This window comes from Branchiostoma belcheri, unplaced genomic scaffold (genome assembly GCF_001625305.1).
Source record: "Branchiostoma belcheri isolate BF01 breed outbred unplaced genomic scaffold, Haploidv18h27 scaffold36, whole genome shotgun sequence".
In the NCBI taxonomy this organism is placed as follows: domain Eukaryota; kingdom Metazoa; phylum Chordata; class Leptocardii; order Amphioxiformes; family Branchiostomatidae; genus Branchiostoma; species Branchiostoma belcheri.
The window spans coordinates 1,151,677-1,172,207 of NW_017803976.1; the positions used below are offsets into that span (position 1 = coordinate 1,151,677).

Genomic DNA, 20,531 nt, shown 5'->3' on the forward strand with positions numbered 1-20,531 from the left:
CTCCAACTATATCAGCCACCAAAGATGGAATGGTTTCTCCTCCGTTTCCCGTCCAGACACCGTCCGTACAACTAGCGCTAGTTCTCATTCCTCCATAAAAACTCACCTGATTCTCACGGCAGCGCAGTCTGCGGACCCGCGGCCTCCTCTCCCCCCGATGACGTCACCTGCCACGGTCTTGTCGTTACAGAGGATCATCAGCGTCACGCACAAAAACTGAAGGCAGCGTCTTGTCGCCATGCCGTGCGCCAGTCTGACGCTCCAGACTGATCGGCCCCCGGCAGCGAGAGGTTGCGTAACACGTACTGGCAGTGCACGTTTTACATGGAGGTTATAAGACGCGGTTTGTTTGTTTGTTTGTTTGTTGTTTATTTGGGAATCTCCCATTAGTGATAATATATACATCACTATTCTTGCTGGAGTCCTTTACATAAAATACAACTATTATTTACATACACGTTCAACTGCTATCAAGGACATTATATACTAATTAGTATACTACAGGAAAACTTATCTGATCAACATAGTAAATTACACATTATGCATCAATTATTACATCAATTAATAATATTACATTATACAGCTATCAATTAATAATATTACATTATACAGTTAACCCAAAAAACAATTATGTAATAGATGTCTGAGAGGTCAGAGGTCATGAATTTGTACAATATACGTTCCAAACGTTTACCACCAGGAGTTAATTGGTGTGTGTTTGTTTTTATGTGTTTTTGTTCAATTCCAGATTTTTTCTTTAAACGTTCGTGGGTTTGAGGATGTGATGTGAGTAGGCAAAGTGTTGTATGTTTTAATGCACCTGTGTACGAAAGGTGGTATGCAGCGATGTGATGTATTACTGAGGCCAAAGCAAGAATTTATGAATGACATCCCCCGCAGACTCCAAATCTAACATCCAAATCTGACACATGATTCGTATATTTTCAAACTTTGAGATCGTAAACAAGAAATGTGGCGACAAAACATGATAGGTCTTTTATTCCTATATCTAACATTATTACCTGTCCTTATAGATGTCTACACATCTCAATTAACAAGAACAATTGCGTACCATCATGTGTAGCTACTACACTGGGTCTTTGTTTGAAATGGAACATCTTAGACCGTCAACACTTGCCATCAGAGTAATTACTAGTATGCCTCAAGTTTGTTGGATTCCTGATCATGATGGTCTCTGAGATTACAGTCTGCCTATCTGCGACTTAATCACTGACAGAGTGACTCATAAACTTACCATAAACCATACTTTTATTGGTATGGCGGCTTTGAAAAGGTGTTTCATGTCAGAAACACCTGTTTCGCCATGCCATCCACAATGCATATTGTACGTGGTAAAACTTAAGAAATAAATAAATAAATAAAACTGTGCTATAACCTCCTTGGTTCGGAAGCCATACTCTCCCTATGTTTTGCCAACTATTACAACCTCCATTTATCTCTGATACTAGTAGCTTTAAAAATAGACGACTAACTAAAAGTTTTCAATCATTGTATAAATGGTTTTGATTCAACGACAACATAACAGATAACAATGTATCAAAGTAAAAAAAAAATAAAATAAAATACTAAACAATAAATCAGAGCATGCATCGTCTTGTCGGTGGAAGTCAATGGCATATTTTCGGCATGTTGACAACCATCAGAGCCCATCAAAAGAACTTGTTTTCTTATTCAAAATCAATGCGCGCTCTGATGTCATCCATAAAATTACTTGCTGTGGCCTTAGGTGAAATTTCACACAATCATCGAATGCCAATGCCAATCAATGTATCATGATGCAGGTACAGCAATACAACTGTAGGTTCGAATCCTGTTCTCCATCAAATCTAACTCTTATATATGATGCGAGTTAAGTTAGATTTTCACTTCCCACTCACACAATGTTTAACGTTGATAGGATCGGTCGTGAGGTTGTTGAACTCTGTAACTACCGCGCGTATTATCGAGAGTATATGTACGTACTACTAGCACTATAGTATTTTGAGTCACGGGATCCTTGCTACATCTGTGCATGGGTCCTTCTCTCCAAAATACATGTATTTCCAATCAGTGTTTATCGTTGGTGATGTTGGGTGTCAGTTTTGAGCTGGTGCGAATGTTATCTTCCAATCATTCAGACCGACTTGGCCATCTATATATATCTCTTAAACAAAAAATAGCGATATTGACAATACCTTTGGTCTGTTTTATTTCATATAAGCAGCAAACCACATCAGTTTCGCTACAGTAAAGTACAAGCTGTGTAAGACAGATTATTTTTCTCTACTCACACTGGACGTATCGCAAAACTTATCAATATATAATTAATCCGTAAGCTTTAATACTATGTTTTATTTTATTTTCATATGCAGATATCTAGATATACTCATTTACAAATAGCTTATATTTCTTGATGCGCCCGCTGCTCTATTTTAGCAAACAATTAAAATCAACAAATAGTCTTCAAGATCGCGTTCTTGAAAGCGGAATTCTTGGCAAGCTCTGCTGAGAATTCGAACATTCAGGAAGGTAAGACCACCTGGTGTTTCTGACTTTGGGTACTACTGAACTCTTGTCTAGTGTGACTCCTGTGGTTTCCACGTGCTTAGACTAGTTGCCTTGACATTGCACTGTTGCCCCCCCCCCCCCCACCCACACACACTAGCGATAGTGCTAGTCACCACCATTGAGGATAAATAAATAAATATACAAGAGTGGTTTAGTCGCATTAGAAATAATTCCAAGCTGTCTTTTCGTAGCAAATTAAAAAACTGTTATGAACAAGAAACATACCTTTGTGATATAGATAACTTTGAAATTCGTAAAGCAATAACTCAATTAAGAATCAGTAGCCATAAATTGAATATTGAAACAGGTAGATATTACAATATAGCCTCTGACCAAAGGTTCTGTCCATTTTGTCCAAAGCATATAGAAAATGAATTTCATTTTGTTATGGAATGTACCAAATATGATGTTATACGTAACAAGCTATTTACATTTCTCGAATCAAGTACAATAGATTTCAAGAGTCTCGATGTTAGAGACAGATTTGAATACTAGTATATCTTTACATGTAATGGTCCCCACAACGCAAAAATAGGTAGATATATAAAGGAATGCTTTGTTATTAGAAAAAATTCCGAAACTTGTGATTAGCCCACTCGATTGTTACACTTTATCAAAGACTTCTGCTATCCCTTTCGCCAATCAGATATATAATATCACTGTGCAATAGTACAACACAACCTTTTGTGAACCTCTATCTACAAGAGGGATGATACGTTTTTTTCCAAGATCCACCCAATTCGGGTGCAGCAAAATGTACTCTCCAAGCGGACCCTCCCCTGGCATGTTATCTCCATATTTGGCCAATTTCTACTCTTTCCAACCGCCTCCCGAAGCCTGTTAAACCAGAGCATGAAAACATAGTTTTGCACTATCATACTTTCGATCTTTGTATAGGAAGTAAAATGTGAAACACTGGGTCCGAGGTTTTGTAATTAACTGTTGTTTCTTCATCTGGTATCTTTTTATTGCTAAATCTATGTGTGGCGTGTCTCTTAATGTATGGCATGTGCTATACAACGTTAACAGGAATGGATACTAGTACAGATTTGCATTGACAGAAAAACAAACAAAACCTAGAGATATGACAGATATTTCACTTTATTTCAATTTTTGTTAAGTCGGAAGAATAAACACTCACTATATCGTTTTACACAGGTATTACTAATTTATTTTAAAAACTATAACTTTTACTGTTTTACGTCGACGATATTGAACATTGTATATACATATACTATAATAATACTTTCTTTATTGGTTTTACTGAATTTGATGATTGTAAACTTCGGCGCAATTCAGCTATTGCTGCAAGGCCGATTTGTTCCTTGTGTATCAATAAACCATTTACTACTACTGTTAACAACCTATGAAACAATATTATTCATTCTCTTCACGGCACTTGGGGGCAGTATACCATTACGTGTTAGATTGGCATGCAGTACAGAAGTTACAAGTTTCGTGTTGATGTAACAAACTCGTGTTCCGGATGTTGTTAACCTTGGTAAGCTCCAAACATGAAACTTTCCCACCGTCCCAGTATCAAGTGGCACATCCGGTCAGAATGTAAATATGTTCCGAGAAAATTTCAAAACATTTGGATGCAATCGCGGAAAGTACAGCTTCCAAACGCGAGGGAAATGTTGATTGGGATTGAGCATAGTAAACATCCAGGCTATTTTAGGAAATTGTGTGATCTGTTTCGTTCGTGAAACCTTCAAAGGTGTCAAAAACGCAATGTTCACACACTGTTGCGTGGGATGTACATGTAGAAATAAAGTACATGTAGAAATAAAATGCATCAATAAGTTGAAGCCAATCTAGAAGAAATGAGCCTATTCTTAATGGCTACTTCTTATTACAAATGTCAAGCAGAAAAAACACTGCTCCATAAGATTTCTCTTGATTCAGCCAATGTGAAATTATATAATTATTTCACCCTTTGTATGTTGCACCCAGGGAAATTCTAAATTGAAACATTCTGGCCCGAAAGTCCTTTAAAACTGATAATTTAATAATCTGTTGAAGTCTTAATATCTATATCATATTTCTCACTATAACATGACATATATACACCAAGTATGTATCCTACAGCAAATATGATTTCTTAACGGATATTTTTGATACAAATTGCTGTCATGCTTTTTCTGCGAACCACATTAGTGTTACTGAGCGTGGAGAATTCATGAATTATTGTGTTTGCGTGCGTGTTACGACAATGTGTGTAGACTTTTTAACCTTTCTTCACATTTCAGATGCGCTAATCTGAGTTTTATCACAATGACCTTGTCAGGAAACCGTCATGCAAACTTCTGATCCACACTAGTATTGCCCCACACTGTGTCACAGGTGCAATACATACATGACATATTTCTCTCTCTCTCCTACCCCCCTCCCCTTCCGCTCCTAAACAGCCTTGCGCTTCTATTCAATGTTTAGGCTTTGTGTTTGACGTGTTTTTGGATGTTTTTTCTGACTTTCTTTTTTCGTACTGGTATCTTTTTCGCAAGCCAAATGGGTGTCGTATTGATACTCCCCAAGCAGAGGTTGTGGGGGAATGATCGTTAGCTTTTTACATATGGCCGTTTTTTTTGTCACTACCCCCACCAACGTCGGTGGCCGGAGACCTTCTCTTGCTAATGGATACTGCCTGACCAATTTATAATAATAATAATAATGGTTTATTCGTCATTCAACACTTGTACAGAAAGGCAGGCTCCATTAAATGGAACCTGAATTGTTCTGACAATTACATCGGATTAATTAATAAAAGGTTAGCACACATTAAAATCATTATACGTCATTGATTATTAATATGAGATAAGTTAAAAGGTCATTCATTTAAGATAACAGATGTACACACAAATTACAGGCAGGATAAACAATTCTATGAACAGTAGGATATATATGTATAATGCGTACTCTGAAGTAAAAGCTAGGAATTCAGCATCCGAATCATGTAAGGAATCGCACTAGATCTATATCTTTCATACTTTCAATTTGATACTGTCTTTTTGCCACATACCGCAAGGGATCTGCTTGGAGATTAGCGTATTAGATACTGCCCTTATACTGTCTTGCTAATTTGATACTGTTTTGCAGGCACCAAAAATTTTCTGGGAGATTAGCTCGCCCTGGAGTAGTGCTGCGAACCCTATATCAGTCGGTATTTGCTTGTTTTGAATACAAGTAGATCCAACAGCAGAGATGAACATATAGCTATGGAAAGGATGAAAACATTGTCCTTATACGTAAACAACGCCAACATTCACCTTGTAAACAATGTCGTTTTTATTTGAGATCCTCTTGGCAAGCGTATGTTGTTGTTGTTGTTTTTTGCATCAGATACTGAACGTTTAAGTAGCCTATTTGTACGTATTTTTTTACTATATTTACACCCCAAAACTTTAAAAGTAGAAATAGGATTTCTTGAGTTATTTAGTAAAATCGTTGTCAGTCGTGGAGGGGTGGCATTATGAATGATAAAGCTGTAGTGATTGTCATTTGTTTGATTTCGATTACTACAACGAAATGCACCTTAGATTACCCCTCTGGGGTCTTCAACCCGTTCACTAGAACGTTCCATGTCATCTAGCTATCTAATCACGCCAATTCTAAGGAATGCCGCTAAGCATAGTTTATAACCAAGATAAGAGCGACATGTCCGTGTCCCAGGCACCTGGCGTAGGGCACGCCCTCAACTATTCCCCGCCAAGGTTTACTTGATAAGTTCACGCAATAGAAGGCTCATCCAGTTTGTAAATTCCTTTCTTTTTTATCTTCTATTTTCTTTTGAACAAAGCTAATCAGCGCACTATTGTTTTAGTTAGCGATGGTTCTCTTGCAAGTGCCGCAGTTAAGCGCTTGGCCTCAGCTTTTTCACGGCGTCCGAACGCGCGCGTGGGTTAGCTTAGCGTGGAGTGGCACACAAAACACGGAGTGACCTTGTACAATAGTGAATGGATGGTGACACGGCGTGCATGGGGGGTGAGAATGGATGAATATAAATCTCGGCTTGTGGTCACAAGCTACAGTCACACCTCACAGAAGTGTTTGACACACAGCTACTGGTGTCTTGTCCGCTGAGAGAGCCCGTGCTACGACAAGTGTGTTTCCGCACCAAAGTTCTCACCTGACCGTACCAGCATGTATCTGCTCAGCAGAAGTATGTTGCTCGCCGTGTCGTTTTTCTCCGTCCTAGCCGTCTGCCTGGCCCGGGCGGCACCTGTCGCATCACCCGCCGACGACGGCACGGAGTCCCGCGAGTCGCCGGCGAGGGAGAGAAGGAGCGCCAGCCCGCCGAAGTACCTGCTCTACGTGTACAAGAACTTCGAGAAGAGACTGGAGGAGGACTCGGAACTTCAGGCGGGCCCGAGTGGCCCTCAGCCCGACCAGCCCGGCATGAAGGGCGCCGAGACGATCTTTAGAATTAGGGCCTTCACTCCCGAGCCCGGTAAGAAATCTCTCTATATATACAGAACATTTGTTTGGTCTATATCGTACTTTTGTATAATGAGGGTTATAGTTTATGGTTTAATGCGGGCTGTCTTGTTTTGGCGAGGTTTTTGACCTAGAGTAGATCGGACGTCGGTGTCTTCGCAATAACCTGGCACGTTTTGAGTCAAGTTTGATATGTCTAACGAGTTGTTCAAAATGTCCACCAGACTGTGCAGTGGCATAGCTTTGGTACTACCATACTGATAAAATCGTGGCCATTGGTGTGATGCGTATTTCGCTGCGACAAAGCATGTAAGAAACGATTTACTTATCAAGTTTTTTTAATCATTATAGACCACCATGAATTATAGGACTTTTCCTTGGCGTGCTTCTGATCAGCCATGAACAATAAGGCATATAAGCATTTTGTTCTTTGAACCGAGTCCGTTGTTGTTTGAAATTTAAAGTACTCTTCCAAGTCACAAACCTTCACGCGAACTTCATCACATATTTTCAGCGTTGTTAGTGCGACAAACATGAGGGAATATGTGAGTACTGTAACTTCAAATTTGGCTGCGACTTTGGTTCTGTTGCGTTTGCGTTTAACTCTAATTGTACATGTCGAAGGTGTACCGGGACAATTCCCCTCTCCTCCCCCAGAATGTTTCTCGGCCCGGGTCAGTTTGTCCCCGGTTGTATGATCATGACGGTTAGGGCAAAAGGCTACTCTAAACTCCTTGGTTAGGGTTAGGTTTGAGGGGTGAGACGGCTTGGGGTGGGGGGTGCACAACTGTCGAGGGTAGACGACAACCACCTGTTACAGAACTACCTCCGTTTCCCGCGCGTGTTCGCTAGACGGTCGGGGATCAAGGATGAGACAGAGATTCGCTCCGTCATGCCTATCAAACCTCAAGTACATCACGTCCTGCGGGGACGATAGTGGCTATATCTGGCGACTGATAAAGATGTGCATATCGCGGTCTCCGTGTGGGGTGGGGATTGTTGACACGTGGAGAACACGCACATGCCATGTGACTACCACACACCTGTGTCTTATACAAGCGCCATTAGTATTCTAGAGTCTTCGGGGGCCAGTTTAATATATTATGTATCGTTTGAGCTCTGTAAACAGGGGTTAGGCCTGTTTCGGGCGATTCTTAAAAATCTTTTTTTTTTCTTGCCAGGCCCAGCAGGTTGGGCCTTTCTACTACTGTGTCAGGCAACCTAACCATTAGTTAGCCGGCAAAATAGAAAATCTGACAAAACGTCTGAGAAAGAAAAAGAATAAAAAGTCCGAAAACATTTTTTCTTACAAACTTGTCTGTTGACAATCAAGTTGACAGAGGTGGAATTCTGTTGATACCAGTCGGTTAGCGGATAGCGGATAGTGCTCCACTGATAGTCTGGCCAAAAAAGCATCAGTTTGAAGATGCTAATCAAAATGACTAACTTTGTTTTGCAGAAACTTCGAAGGTTCACAACGGGCTTCTCAACTTCCGGTTGGCTGACCTGGACCGGAAAGAGATGCCGACCCACGTTGAACTTGTGCTGACCCGGCGCAGCCGCAGTTCGCCCGATTACCCACTTCGTGTCGCCGTACACGAGATCGACAAGGACGGAAAGGTCAAAGAAGAGGTAATAAAAATGCATTAACTTTTTGACGTACCGGCTTGTATGCACCATTCATTCCATTTATGTGCGACAGGCTTCGGGAAACGACTGGAAAGAGTTTCGGGTGCGGCAAACTGTGCTCTCTAGTGCGTACCAACTCCCTTGGCGTGTTATTTGGCCAAATTCTATTCTTTCCAGCCGCCCCCGAAGCCTGGTAGAGGCTACTTTTGCAAGCGTTGTTTAAAACTATTTTTAGACCTTTATTTAACCTTGAGTGATGATGCTCCTACTGTAGCAATGAGTTTCCCTCTGCATGCGATAATATAAATTCTTGGAAAACTCCGCGATATTTCTAGGAATTATGAATTTTTAACATACTGACCTTGGCTGATAACCCTCGTACTTGAACTTCCGGACATGGCTTGAAGGCTGTTGATAACATTATTTATCCCCCTTACTCTCCCGTCTTGTTTTTCAGGCCATCGATTCGAAAGTTCTCCGAGCATCCAAGCTGAAGAAGCGTGGTTATGACATCTTCCGAGTAGCCAAATCGGTCAAGACCTGGATGGCAAGAGGGTCTGAACGAGAAGTCAGCGACATTGGCTTCCAAATTAGAATCACGGTGAGTTGTAGGGGATAGAACTACACTTTTATCTACTTTACAAGCTCGTGTTGTTTCAAACACTTGAACTTTTATACCATGAATAAGATTTACCCACATCTGGCCTAATCACTTCATAACTTTTAAAGCACTTTACTCAGATACACCAAAACATTTAGCAAAACATACAGATATATACATGACGTACACTGGTTCTCACCTTTTCAGCGCTAATCTGATTAGATTAGGTAGTAATGTTTGCTCTAATCTATGTACGTGTTTAATAAAAGAAACAAACTACTACCTAAAACTTCTTCAGTGTTCCGTGTTGATGTAGGTATTGTACTGTTTATCTTTGTGTATGATAAGAAATGTGTGAAAATGTTGTTTATTGTTTGTTTAGACGAGGAGCGGGCACGACCTGGGCGCCCGTGCCCTGCGGGACGTGTACCAGCTGTCCCTCGGCAGTCGCGGCCCGGCGCTCATGCTGTACTTCGGACTGGACCGGCCCGAGCTGCTCCACCGCCCCAAGCCCAAGGTCAAGGACCGGAAGCAGAGGGAATCACGGGAAGAAGAAAAGAGACCGGAAGCACAGGCGTCTGGAGCAGAGATGCACCTGGAAGAAACATCTACAGGTAAGATAGCCAGAAACATAAGAAGTAAAACATGAGGAAAACAAGAAAGCAAGACCAAGAAAGAAAATAGAAAAATAGAAAAAATATATAAGAAAGAAACAAATTATAGCTAGTATTTGTGGATCCCAGTTGTGAATTTCTTGATAGAATTCGAAATAAACCAGTGCAGAGTTTTATAAATACAAGTACATTTTTGAATAACATAGCATTTGCTACCGAGAATCTTACCTTTCGATACAATAAGTAACTTAATCATTGCCCGATCAACTGCAAGCATATAAGTCAATCAGAGAGCATGAAGTGGACGGTGTGTCGGTATGTTATGTTGTCCTTTTCTGGAATGTCTGTCAGCAGCACCAAGGACAGGCATATCTTTTTATAAAGATAAGTCTAGTCAGCGAAGGACACGTGTGGTAGTGTCTCTGCATCGAGTTTACCGTAGACAGAAGAGCTGACAAAAAAACAGCACAGATTTGTTATGCTAAAGACCATTGACCGATACCCTCGTAGCAAGTGTTCTGGACGTATACGTAAAAGAAGCTAGACTTACACATACAGGTACACACGTACAGAATCGATATTTATATAACAGAACCTTACGTGCTCAAGTCTATTAATCCAGATTTTTTCTGTGTCGCTGTTCAGAATGTAAACAAATTCCGAAGCTATCCAAAATGGCGCACGAAATATGTTTACTGTAAAAAAAAAACAAGAACGAAAAAAAACACAGGATTCTTCAATCTTCCAAAAGATGACCAAAACATGTTTTGGTGGATAGGCGTTCAGGAGGGCATTAACCCTGACAACAGGTGTTTGTCCTTGCATGTGTCCCAATTGCAAACTCACCGATCCAACCGGAAAGCCGGGTACATTGCCATGACCTTTCCTTCCCCGGACATACATGTATGATGTACATTGGGTGGTCCTGTGATTGAAAGCTTAAGCGCGGCACAATTCTTGTCAATTTTAGACAGGATCGTCTATTGTCTTTAAAATGTCAGCAGTAGTTCTCTTGGGGACTTAGAGATAATAGTACGATAGACGGCGGTTGTTGTCCCGTCTGAGAAAGATAAGTCGCGCTTGCGTCCGCTTATATTTGTTTACATTTCATATTTGTGGTTATGTGTTGCCTAAAATAACGGACACCCAAGGACAGGAGACTCCCTTTCCTGTGATGTTGGCAGAGAACTTCAGCGGAAGGAAACAATGAAAGCTCATGGGAAAGATTTTCTAGAAAAGGTTGCCTACATAATATTGAACAAAAGGATCAGGCAGGACTACCTACTGACTTGTCACGTTTCAAAACTTAATGTCCTTTGAAGAAGACGGAAAACTTTTTAGCTTAAGTCAGATATTGTGAAATATCTTACAAATGTATGAGTCGTTCCTGGTTAATCTTGGAATGACCACAATGGATGCAGATTCTGTAATCCTCCAGGAAAAAAATCTTGGTTATCACCGTTTAATTCTCCTCATACCACAAAAACTGTTTGATAACTGTTTTAGTACTAGTATGTCGTGCCGGTGTTAATTCATCGATCAGTGGTTAACCAGTTGTTCGCTTCTTTCCTACAGGCGCGAACGACTCCAATGTCCCTACCGGGAAGGACGCCTCCCAGCGGACTAAGCGGGAAGCGCAAGGGAGCGACTGTAGACTGCGTGAATGGTAAGTCCAACCATGGTCCAACTAAACTGTGACACCTGATTTTGTTAACTAGATGTCACATTACTAAAATATTTGGCGTTGCATGTGGAAGTCTCATGCTCGTAGCCAGGGGGGGTTCGGAAGAACCCCCCACAAGGCTCAAAGGTCCACTTTTTATGCAAAGGTCCACTTTCCATGTAAAGGTCCAAGATTTTTCTTGAAAAGATGGACTGGAATCGTAGAAAAACTGCTCCCTTTGTCATTGAATAAAAATTTATCTCTGATTTTTTCTTGGAAATCCTCTCAAAAATGCATGAAATGCCATGTTAGAAGGTTCATTTTTCAAAACCCCCCTAGGAACCCCCTCAAACAGTGGGAAGAATCCCCCATTCAAAATCCTGGCTACGGGCATGAGTCTTCTTACAAAAGAAGTGTTATTGACAGGTTTTATTGCGCTATTGTCCGTAATACGTATTAAATATGAATAGTTTTGATGAAAAATGCCCTTCCATTCCTCCAGGCACGTGAACTTTGCAGACCTAGAGTGGAATGATTGGATCGTTCATCCTACCGGCTACAAGGCTAACTACTGCGCTGGTTCCTGCCCCACCCCGCTCATCTCCCAGAGGCTCAACGCCAGTAATCACGCCTTCCTCAGGAACCTCATTCGACAGGTAAGCCAAGGCTGCTCATAATTAATTCAAATCAGGACCTAATTTGCATAATTTATGAAGAAATGATAGAATAGCCTATTTCTTAAGATACGAGCGTGTCTATTACATCATCGTGAGAAACTTATGACTGGCTCACTCACTTTAACAAGCACCTTCGTCATCAACAATAATCAAAACACACATCATGATCATCACTCACACATTAAAAGAGAATGACGTCGCCGTGGCGTTTTTAAAAGCCACCTTATTTTGGATGTATCCTAGTGCACTTTAAGTCTTTCCGCATATACGTTGGTTAGTATAACTCAAGAAGCTATTAATATATTGGTGGATCGAGATGATATTTGGTATATGGGTGTGGCCTTGAGTCAAGGTCGATTTTGGGCCTCCTAGTGGTTTCCCTTTGAAGTGCAGCTGAACTTCTTGTACATCTTTAAATCACACTTCGTAAGTCGTTGAAGAGGTTCATCAGTCACGTAGAATTAACAGTTGGTAGAAATTCTTCGATCAGTGACTGTACACCGTGATCAAGGTGTACAGTCGACACCGAAAATTTGGAGGTACGTAATCTACCTTACAAAAATACAGTCACTGATCGAAGAATTTCTACTAACACTTCGTAAGGCAGTTACTTCCGCACAGTTCATCTCCACAATTCATTCGAAATATTTCACAGAGGTTCGGAATGTTGAAGTCTTGTTATCGCTGTTTTGTTTATTTTGATAAGACATGCTGACGATGATTCATCTGATATTCTTATACTTTGTAGACAGTGCGTTGATGTGTTTTTCTTCTTTTTTTCTTTAGGCCAAACCTTCGAAGCACCATTTCGTGCCCAAGCCGTGCTGTGCCCCGACCAAGCTGTCCCCGATCTCCGTGCTGTACCGAGAGAAAACGGGCGCGTACGTCGTGCAGAAGATGAACAGCATGCGTGCGGAGGCGTGCGGCTGTTTGTGAACACTACCTGACCACCCCTATGAGAAATTGGCACCTTCCAGTACCTTCCGAAAACGTCCTGAGTTGCTTGTAAAGCAAGGACTCTTATTGTTCATGGTGAATACATACTGATCTGGATGACTTAAAATGAAACAAAAGGCAGGACTAACCTTCTTTTAAAAACATTTTATTAATATATATTCCTTTGAGTAGTCAATAAGGTTAAACTGATGCATGGAATGCATATGTCAAGCTAGTTTCCTGGCAGGGTTTGTGAACACCTCTTGACCACCCTTATCAGAAAATGGTACCTTCCAGCCCTTTTCCGACGAAAACGCAAATATGCAGAACGAATTAAGTCCTGATTTGCTTCTAAAGCAAGGATTGTTGTTGTTCATATTAGACACTGATTGATTTGGATTGAGTGACTTGAAATGACGAAAAAAGCCGGCAGGACTAACCTTTTTTTTTCAAGAAACATTTTATTAATATATATTCCCTTGTATAGGCGATGATGTTGCATGAAATGCACGTGTCAGTGAAGCTACATGTAGTTATACGGCAGGGTTATTTAAAGATGTGATGCACTTATCTCAGGAGGATAACACCGTGTTAGTTGGTATAACACTTCTCAGGAGACTTGCAAGACGTTTTGCTGGCAACACATTTTCAAAGGCCGATTTGCTTTGTATTGCGCGAAATTATCACTTTATTAGATAATTTCTTTTACAAAAGAATGAAAAAAGACGTTTGAGCAGCTTGGAAAAATTCCCACCATGTATCTTCGGTAGCACGTCGGCAGAACTCGCGAAACCTGTAATGTGTATTGTGCATAACTTAACACTTCTGCAGAACGCCTCGTTTTTAAAAGGTCGTATGCATTCCGCCTATTGTTTCCAAACTTTGTGAAAAGATATCGTCTGCAACGTTGACCAAACATCCAACGAAAACCGTGAACAATCTGCCCTCTATGTTCTGCTACCTCCGATCACGTCAGTTGACGTGTGATATGTTCATTTTGCTGTCCTAAACAATACTACAAATATATATAAGGCTCAAGCTTTGTATCGGTAGAAAAGTCGCACACCATGTACAGAATTTCCTCACACTGATACACTGATGACAATGAAACTACTTTCTGCCATTCACGTAACGTTACATCGCCATGCATCGTAAAGAGACATATATTAATCTCCAAGCAGATCCCTCTCGGTGGCAAAAAGACAGTATCAAATTGGCCAGGCAGTATCCATTAGCCAGAGAAGCTCCGCGGCCACCGACGGTGGGGATCAGGACAAAAAAAAACGCCATATATAAAAAGGTAACGACCTTTCCCCACAACCTCTGCTTGGAGAGTAGACATATATTACCTCGCTGCATGTGTGTATGGTTTTATCATTTACGTATACTATTGGCCATGCTATTTCAATATCTTTGTTCGTTGATACAGATAATAAAGATATACTTTGCTTTTCAGTTTTTTTGATTCACACGCCTCATTTTTTTCTTATTTGACAAAAGATATAATATTCAGGATATCAATCAGTCCTGAAATGGTTCATATCGGCACTACTTTTGAAGTACGGATCCTCATCTTCAGGAGCCGCAGTACAGGTATTAGTAGTTGATGAATTTGAATGCATCACATCGTAGTGTTATATTTTTGTAAGATGTTAGGCCATGTTGATTTGATTATATGGATGACATCCGCGCGCGCATGAATTTTCGGCCGTTTCCAAAAAAAAAGTTTTCAACCATACTGTAAATTGTACAAAACAGTTGCAAAATGAGCAAAAATATACCATAAGTTACAAAAAAAATTAATAAAAACTATACCAATGTCGTAGAATGCCAAAATCAAACGAAACAAGAAGCCATAGGTGACAATCCTCCGTGAAGTTTTATATATTTCAACAAAATCCCAAGCGTCAACGCCAGACCTACTGTGCAGACATTATAATTAGGCAACGGTTAATACAATGAGGGCGCGTCACAAGCATAAAACATACAAAGAGCTAAATCCATTACTGCTCCCAGGGCGTGTAAAGATATATACTGTGCTTCAAGTTCGAAGTTCATTTTAATTACACACACACAATCATTGCATTCACATAAAGATCGGACTATCATGGTCGTGTCTAGTAACAAAGACAGTCCCACCGTCTTACCGTGCCTGTACCTAATTAAGCGCGCCTGGAAATTCCAGCAATAGTTGAGGTAAGCACCGCGAGTGTTACTACCGCCGGCCAGATAACCAGGATATCTGCTTAGAGTACATCTGCTACCAGACAACTGCCTAAACCTACGGCCTATTCCACAGGATTGTAAAAGTAGGGATGTTTCTAAAATATGCATTTACTTCAATATCAAAATAGCTACGGTAAAAATAAAAAGACGTGCATCATCCCGGACATAATGCAACACCACATGCGAAATTACACAGAAATGCGACGTACGGAAGAATGCGTTTTGGCTGCGAACATCTTCCAAAAAACTTGGCATCTCTTAACCATGGGCAAAAACATCTGGAACCACTTATAAAAACCACCCCGTATCTGCATGAACTTTTACCCCCCCCCCCACTGCTATTCCAAACAACGCGTTTTTCTGGACCATTCCAATTCGCCTCGTAATTGTAGGGGTGCGTCTGCGATATTACATTGACCGCGAAAGCAGCAACGGCAAAAATACACATTCGTGCATCAACACGGGCATGCCCGCAGACGGCGTATAAAATTGCGTGCCGATAACACAAAGAGAACCCAGTGTTTTGACTGCGAACACGAAAAATCAGCCGATCACAACACTCCGTCCGGAGGTCCTGACCTCCTTCACGGAGTAAAAAGACGAAATTGTAAAGAAATGAACTTGTAGACTAGATTAGTATTCGCCAAACCATATTCTGTGCCATTTGCTCAACCCTCATGACCACGTAGATTTCATAATGAAAAGAACTTTTTTTTGCAAAACTTTTTTTTTATTCGCACGCGCGCATCAGTTTTGGGGCTCCCGGAGGATGTCATCCATATAATCAAATCAACATATGGCCTTAGATAAAGATAGCGGGGGATTTTTAGCCTGGGTACCATCCGGATTTTCGCTACGCAACGCTCGAAAAAATCACGTCTGGGACCGCTTGCATTCATTTGATTTTTTCGAGCGTTGCGTAGCGAAAATCCGGATGGTACCCAGGCTAGGGGATTTTCACTGAATCAAATAATATGTTTAATTGATTACATTCAAAGAATTTGATACACCGCACCATGACTGCACGAAACGTGATCTTCAACCTGATTGTGTGTAACTCGCGTTTGGATGCGCTCAATTTGTTACTAACCAAAACAAAGATGGCGGAAATATTTTGATAGTTTCTACAACGCCTCTACGTTGTCTCGAAACTGCGGCGCCTGAGGTAAAATGGTGGCATTTTTTGGATGCAATACACTTTATTGTAGCATTTGTGAGATCTTCGAACCGTATTTAAAAACATCGGTATCTCAGAACTTGATGTGTTGAGCTTTGAAAGTGTTGGACGTTGTCAAATGTGCACGTGTGGGAGGGGGGCGTCTTGCGGCGATGGTCGATGACTATATGACTGAGTTGAGAGGTCTAACGTGCACAATATGCCAGTGTGACTAAAAGTTTAATAATTTCACTGTAAGCCATGTATACTCATGTCCCTTGGGTACGACGTCTTGTGCCGGTCTAGTGATACTCGTAGATAAACAGGTATCAAGATACTGATAGATTAGTGTAAAATTATTTCTTGTTATCTAGTCTACTGTAACTGTACAATAGCTACTAGCTAGTGTCACCACGTGAAGAACTATATTATATGTGATTTAACTAGAGCCATGAAGGCTACTGCAAACTATTCAGGCGATCATCACGACGTCACGGCCAGTGAATGGTAGGCAAAAAGCGGATGACTTGACTACCGGTACCAATAATCTTCACAGCAATTGCTCATATTTGTTGCTGTCATTACTTCTGGGTATACAGAATTTTTGTTTTGAGTGACTGGTCTGTGTGCCTGTTTGTCGGGACAGAGTACTGCAGGTTGACAGCATGTTGCTGGAAGCAGATCAACAGGCAGAATGACAGGAGGTCAAAAGGTCAGACCCAGGAAATGGGGCATGAACTTGACAGTAGGTTGATAGCACGTGGGGAAGATTGGCCGGCAGTATGACAGGAGCTCAAATGTCCGAGGAAATAGGGATAAACTTGGCAGTCACAAAAATACCTCCTGCAAGTCTGAAATCTCTAATTTCTTCTTTTTCAGTATCATCAGTCAGTACCCCTTCTTTGCAGGTAACCTTACTGGTGGGCTGTTTGCATTACTAACTACAGCCGATGGACTACCTCCATGCCAGAAGGTCCTCTATGTAACCTCCTTGCTCTGTGTGAGTGCCCAGGAACCATGTGGGAGGGCTCCAGACTGCGCCTGCCGTGCGGGGTCCGTGTACGGTTCCTGTACGACCCTCAGGGCTGGTGCGCTCTCGGAATCATCTCCTTCATCTGGGCGTACAACACCGTGTTCATCCCCAGCCTCGTCATCATGCCCATGTACCATGACAACAGGCTGCCGCTGGCAACTCCCGTCTGTAAGTTTGTCTAGCAGATTTCAGGCAAAAGAAAGACGTAACAAATAAAGAAGTTAGCACTAGTACTGTGACTACTGTCATGTGTTGTTGATTTTTTGGACAGATTTCATACTCTTTCCCATAAGCTGTTATCTACACATAAGTGAATGCTCTAATCTATTGGAAAGTATTGTCAGCAATGTTTCATTATGTGCATGAAATTTGGCAACCCTCTTTAACTTTTTAATTAGATTCACCATGAAGTGTTCTTGAGACCCCCATGCAGACCACCTTATAATTATATATGTAAAAGTTTTCTAGGAATTAAAAAGTTTACTGTTTCATCCATTTGCAGGTAGGTTATGGTATCGTGGTTGTCCGTTGCCGATGATGACTTCTACGTGGTATATTTATGTATATTTATGGTATATGCTGTATGTTATTCATCCTATCAATTGTTAAGTCTTGTGGCAGTAATGATAATCTTTTAATGGGAACGAGAATCAAAATTTTGTGTTGTTGTTCCATCTCCAGTCTACTTTCTGATGTCCAGCCTGACAGTGGTGTGTCTGTACCTGTCAGTGACCACCAACCCTGGAACTGTGCCTCTGGACATCCAGCCATCCGCTGTTGGTCAGTACAACATGGATATTTCCTGGACATGTATCTGTCTAGTGCCTTATCTGATGGTATAGTGTCTCAGTAAACTTCCATCCATGACAGTGACATTGTACTAGTATGCATGTGTAACAAACAATATCCAGAACAGCGAGCAGATTATTATTGGAATGAGCAGAGCACTTTGGACTAATCTCTCTGGCTGTTCACAGCTTAGAGGTACATATCCAATATTTTGTCAAAAACATCTCTGTTACATAGCGGATCATAATGACCCCCAGCGGGGGTCTTCACACTTCGTTAAAAATGGAAAAATCTCAGGATTTATTCCAAAGATCTCAATATTTTAGACGAAATCTTGAGATCTTATGAGACAATCTTAAGATTTTTCATGACAATCTCAAGATCTTTCAGAAAATCTTAAGATGAAAATGAAAGGTCTCAAGATCTTTCCAAGTTGTTTTCAAAGCATCTAGAGTTTTTTTCATAGCATCTCGAGATGCTTTAAAAATATCAAGATTACTTTATAAATCATGAGATCTTTAAAAAAATCTTGATATTTTTTAAAGCATCTCGAGATGCTGTGGAAAAATCTCAAGATGCTTTGAAAATATCTTGGAAGATCTTGAGACCTTTCGTTTTCATCTTAAGATTTTCTGAAAGATCTTGAGATTGTCTCATAAGATCTCAAGATTTCGTCTAAAATATTGAGATCTTTGAAATAAATCCTGAGATTTTTCCATTTTTAACGAAGCGTGAAGACCCCCGCTGGGGGTCATTATGATCCGCTATGTAACAGAGATGTTTTTGATAAAATATTGGATATGTACCTCTAAGCTGTGAACAGCCAGAGAGATTAGTCCAAAGTGCTCTGCTCATTCCAATAATAATCTGCTCGCTGTTCCAGGTACATTGAAGGTACTTGTAAAGCTTAGCCTGGCATCCGTTCATTTTTAGCCTCCTGTCTGTTTCTCAATGGTTGCTGACTTGTACACTGACTTTTTCTGACTACTTCACTCACACCTTTTTTTATCCAAACTTGTTATTCTTGCAAAGATGATGAAAATGGTGAAGATATTGGTGAGTTGTGTTGCACCTTCTCAAAAGTATGCTTCAAGTCAAAAGTTCTTGGAGGACTATGAAATTTTGTATTCACAAGGATACATTTTAGCAATATCAAATGCAAGCAGATTTCAAGATGTCAAATTTTATGGTTGTACTCTCTATTGCTTCTCTCTCTCTCTTTCTCTCTCTCACACAATGTAATCGAACTACATGTAATCGATGTGCAATTTTTTAACTTTGGTAGTTTTTTTTTTTTTACAAAATGTTGTCTTTGAAACAGAGGCTGCTGATTGGACGGTATGCAAGGTGTGTCAGATCAGGAGGCCACCCCGTTCCCACCACTGCAGGAGATGTCAGCAGTGTGTGCGGAAAATGGACCATCACTGTCCATGGTAAATACATGTGTGGTATTCCAAGCATCAGTGTTTGATGTTAACTTAAGAAAAAAATGATCATATTCAATAGCATATCAAATCAGTGACATCATGAGTGTGTTCATTGCTATATTAGTGATTGATTTACTTTCAGCTCTGTATATATTGTTTTACATGTTACAAATGTAAATGGACGCCAATGTAACATCAAATTCACCAACAAGGTGACATGAATATGCTCTATTTGTAAGGCTTTTTGAACACCCTTTTCCTATATATTAAGACTGCAATAGAAAGACTACATACCCTCTGTTTTGCAGGATTAACAACTGTGTAGGGGAGGAAAACCACTGGCTGTTCATGCAGCTCCTGTATTACACCCTAATACTGGTCTCCCTGAGTATAGCACTTGCAGCGCTCCATCTCTACTACTCACCACCCTGCAGCTACTGCAATCCAGTAACTATCTTTTCAGTTGTTTACTTGGTTTTATGTTTATTTTTTAACAATTTTTCCATTATGGAATTGATACTCATTAAAAGATGCTGATAGAAATTGTTCTGAAACTTCACCCTGCAAATGTTCACTGAATGGGAAGAAAAAGTGGAAGGTTTGGGGCTGTACTAGGAAATTCACCCCCCCCCCATCATTAGTAGTAAGAACGGTTTGTTACCTCCATGAAAAATGGAGGAATTGTTTTTGGCGCATCTGTGTGTGTGTGTGTGTGCGAGTGTGTGTGTGTTTCTGCACATTTGTAGTCAGCATAACTTCAGAGCGCCTTTATGGA

General features: G+C 40.7%; 3 protein-coding genes across 5 annotated transcripts in view; 2 read left to right on the top strand and 1 right to left on the bottom strand.

Annotated features, from left to right (window-relative positions):
• Positions 1-240, bottom strand: part of LOC109475977 (fibrinogen-like protein A) — a 2,230-nt gene extending 1,990 nt beyond the window's left edge. Inside the window, exon 1 of the mRNA XM_019776784.1 lies at positions 107-240. Within this exon, the coding sequence (XP_019632343.1) occupies positions 107-240 (134 nt within the window). The remainder of the gene's footprint in view (positions 1-106) is intronic.
• Positions 241-6,407: 6,167 nt separating this feature from the next.
• On the top strand, positions 6,408-14,285 carry LOC109476129 (bone morphogenetic protein 6-like). Its single transcript, XM_019777026.1, has 7 exons — positions 6,408-7,018; positions 8,465-8,637; positions 9,092-9,235; positions 9,618-9,849; positions 11,425-11,515; positions 12,015-12,168; positions 12,976-14,285. The coding sequence occupies exons 1-7, from the start codon at positions 6,712-6,714 to the stop codon at positions 13,123-13,125; spliced, it is 1,251 nt and encodes a 416-aa protein (XP_019632585.1). The 5' UTR covers positions 6,408-6,711; the 3' UTR covers positions 13,126-14,285.
• A 2,154-nt stretch (positions 14,286-16,439) lies between these two features.
• The window catches only part of LOC109476010 (palmitoyltransferase ZDHHC21-like), a 6,257-nt gene continuing 2,165 nt past the window's right edge, over positions 16,440-20,531 (top strand). Inside the window, exons 1-5 of one of the 3 annotated variants that reach the window (XM_019776816.1) lie at positions 16,440-16,516; positions 17,387-17,708; positions 18,222-18,320; positions 19,651-19,762; positions 20,065-20,203. In XM_019776816.1, coding sequence (XP_019632375.1) covers positions 17,471-17,708; positions 18,222-18,320; positions 19,651-19,762; positions 20,065-20,203 — 588 coding nt within the window. In that variant the 5' untranslated portion in view covers positions 16,440-16,516; positions 17,387-17,470. The remainder of the gene's footprint in view (positions 16,517-17,386; positions 17,709-18,221; positions 18,321-19,650; positions 19,763-20,064; positions 20,204-20,531) is intronic. The other 2 variants (XM_019776818.1, XM_019776817.1) reach the window with 2 other exon arrangements.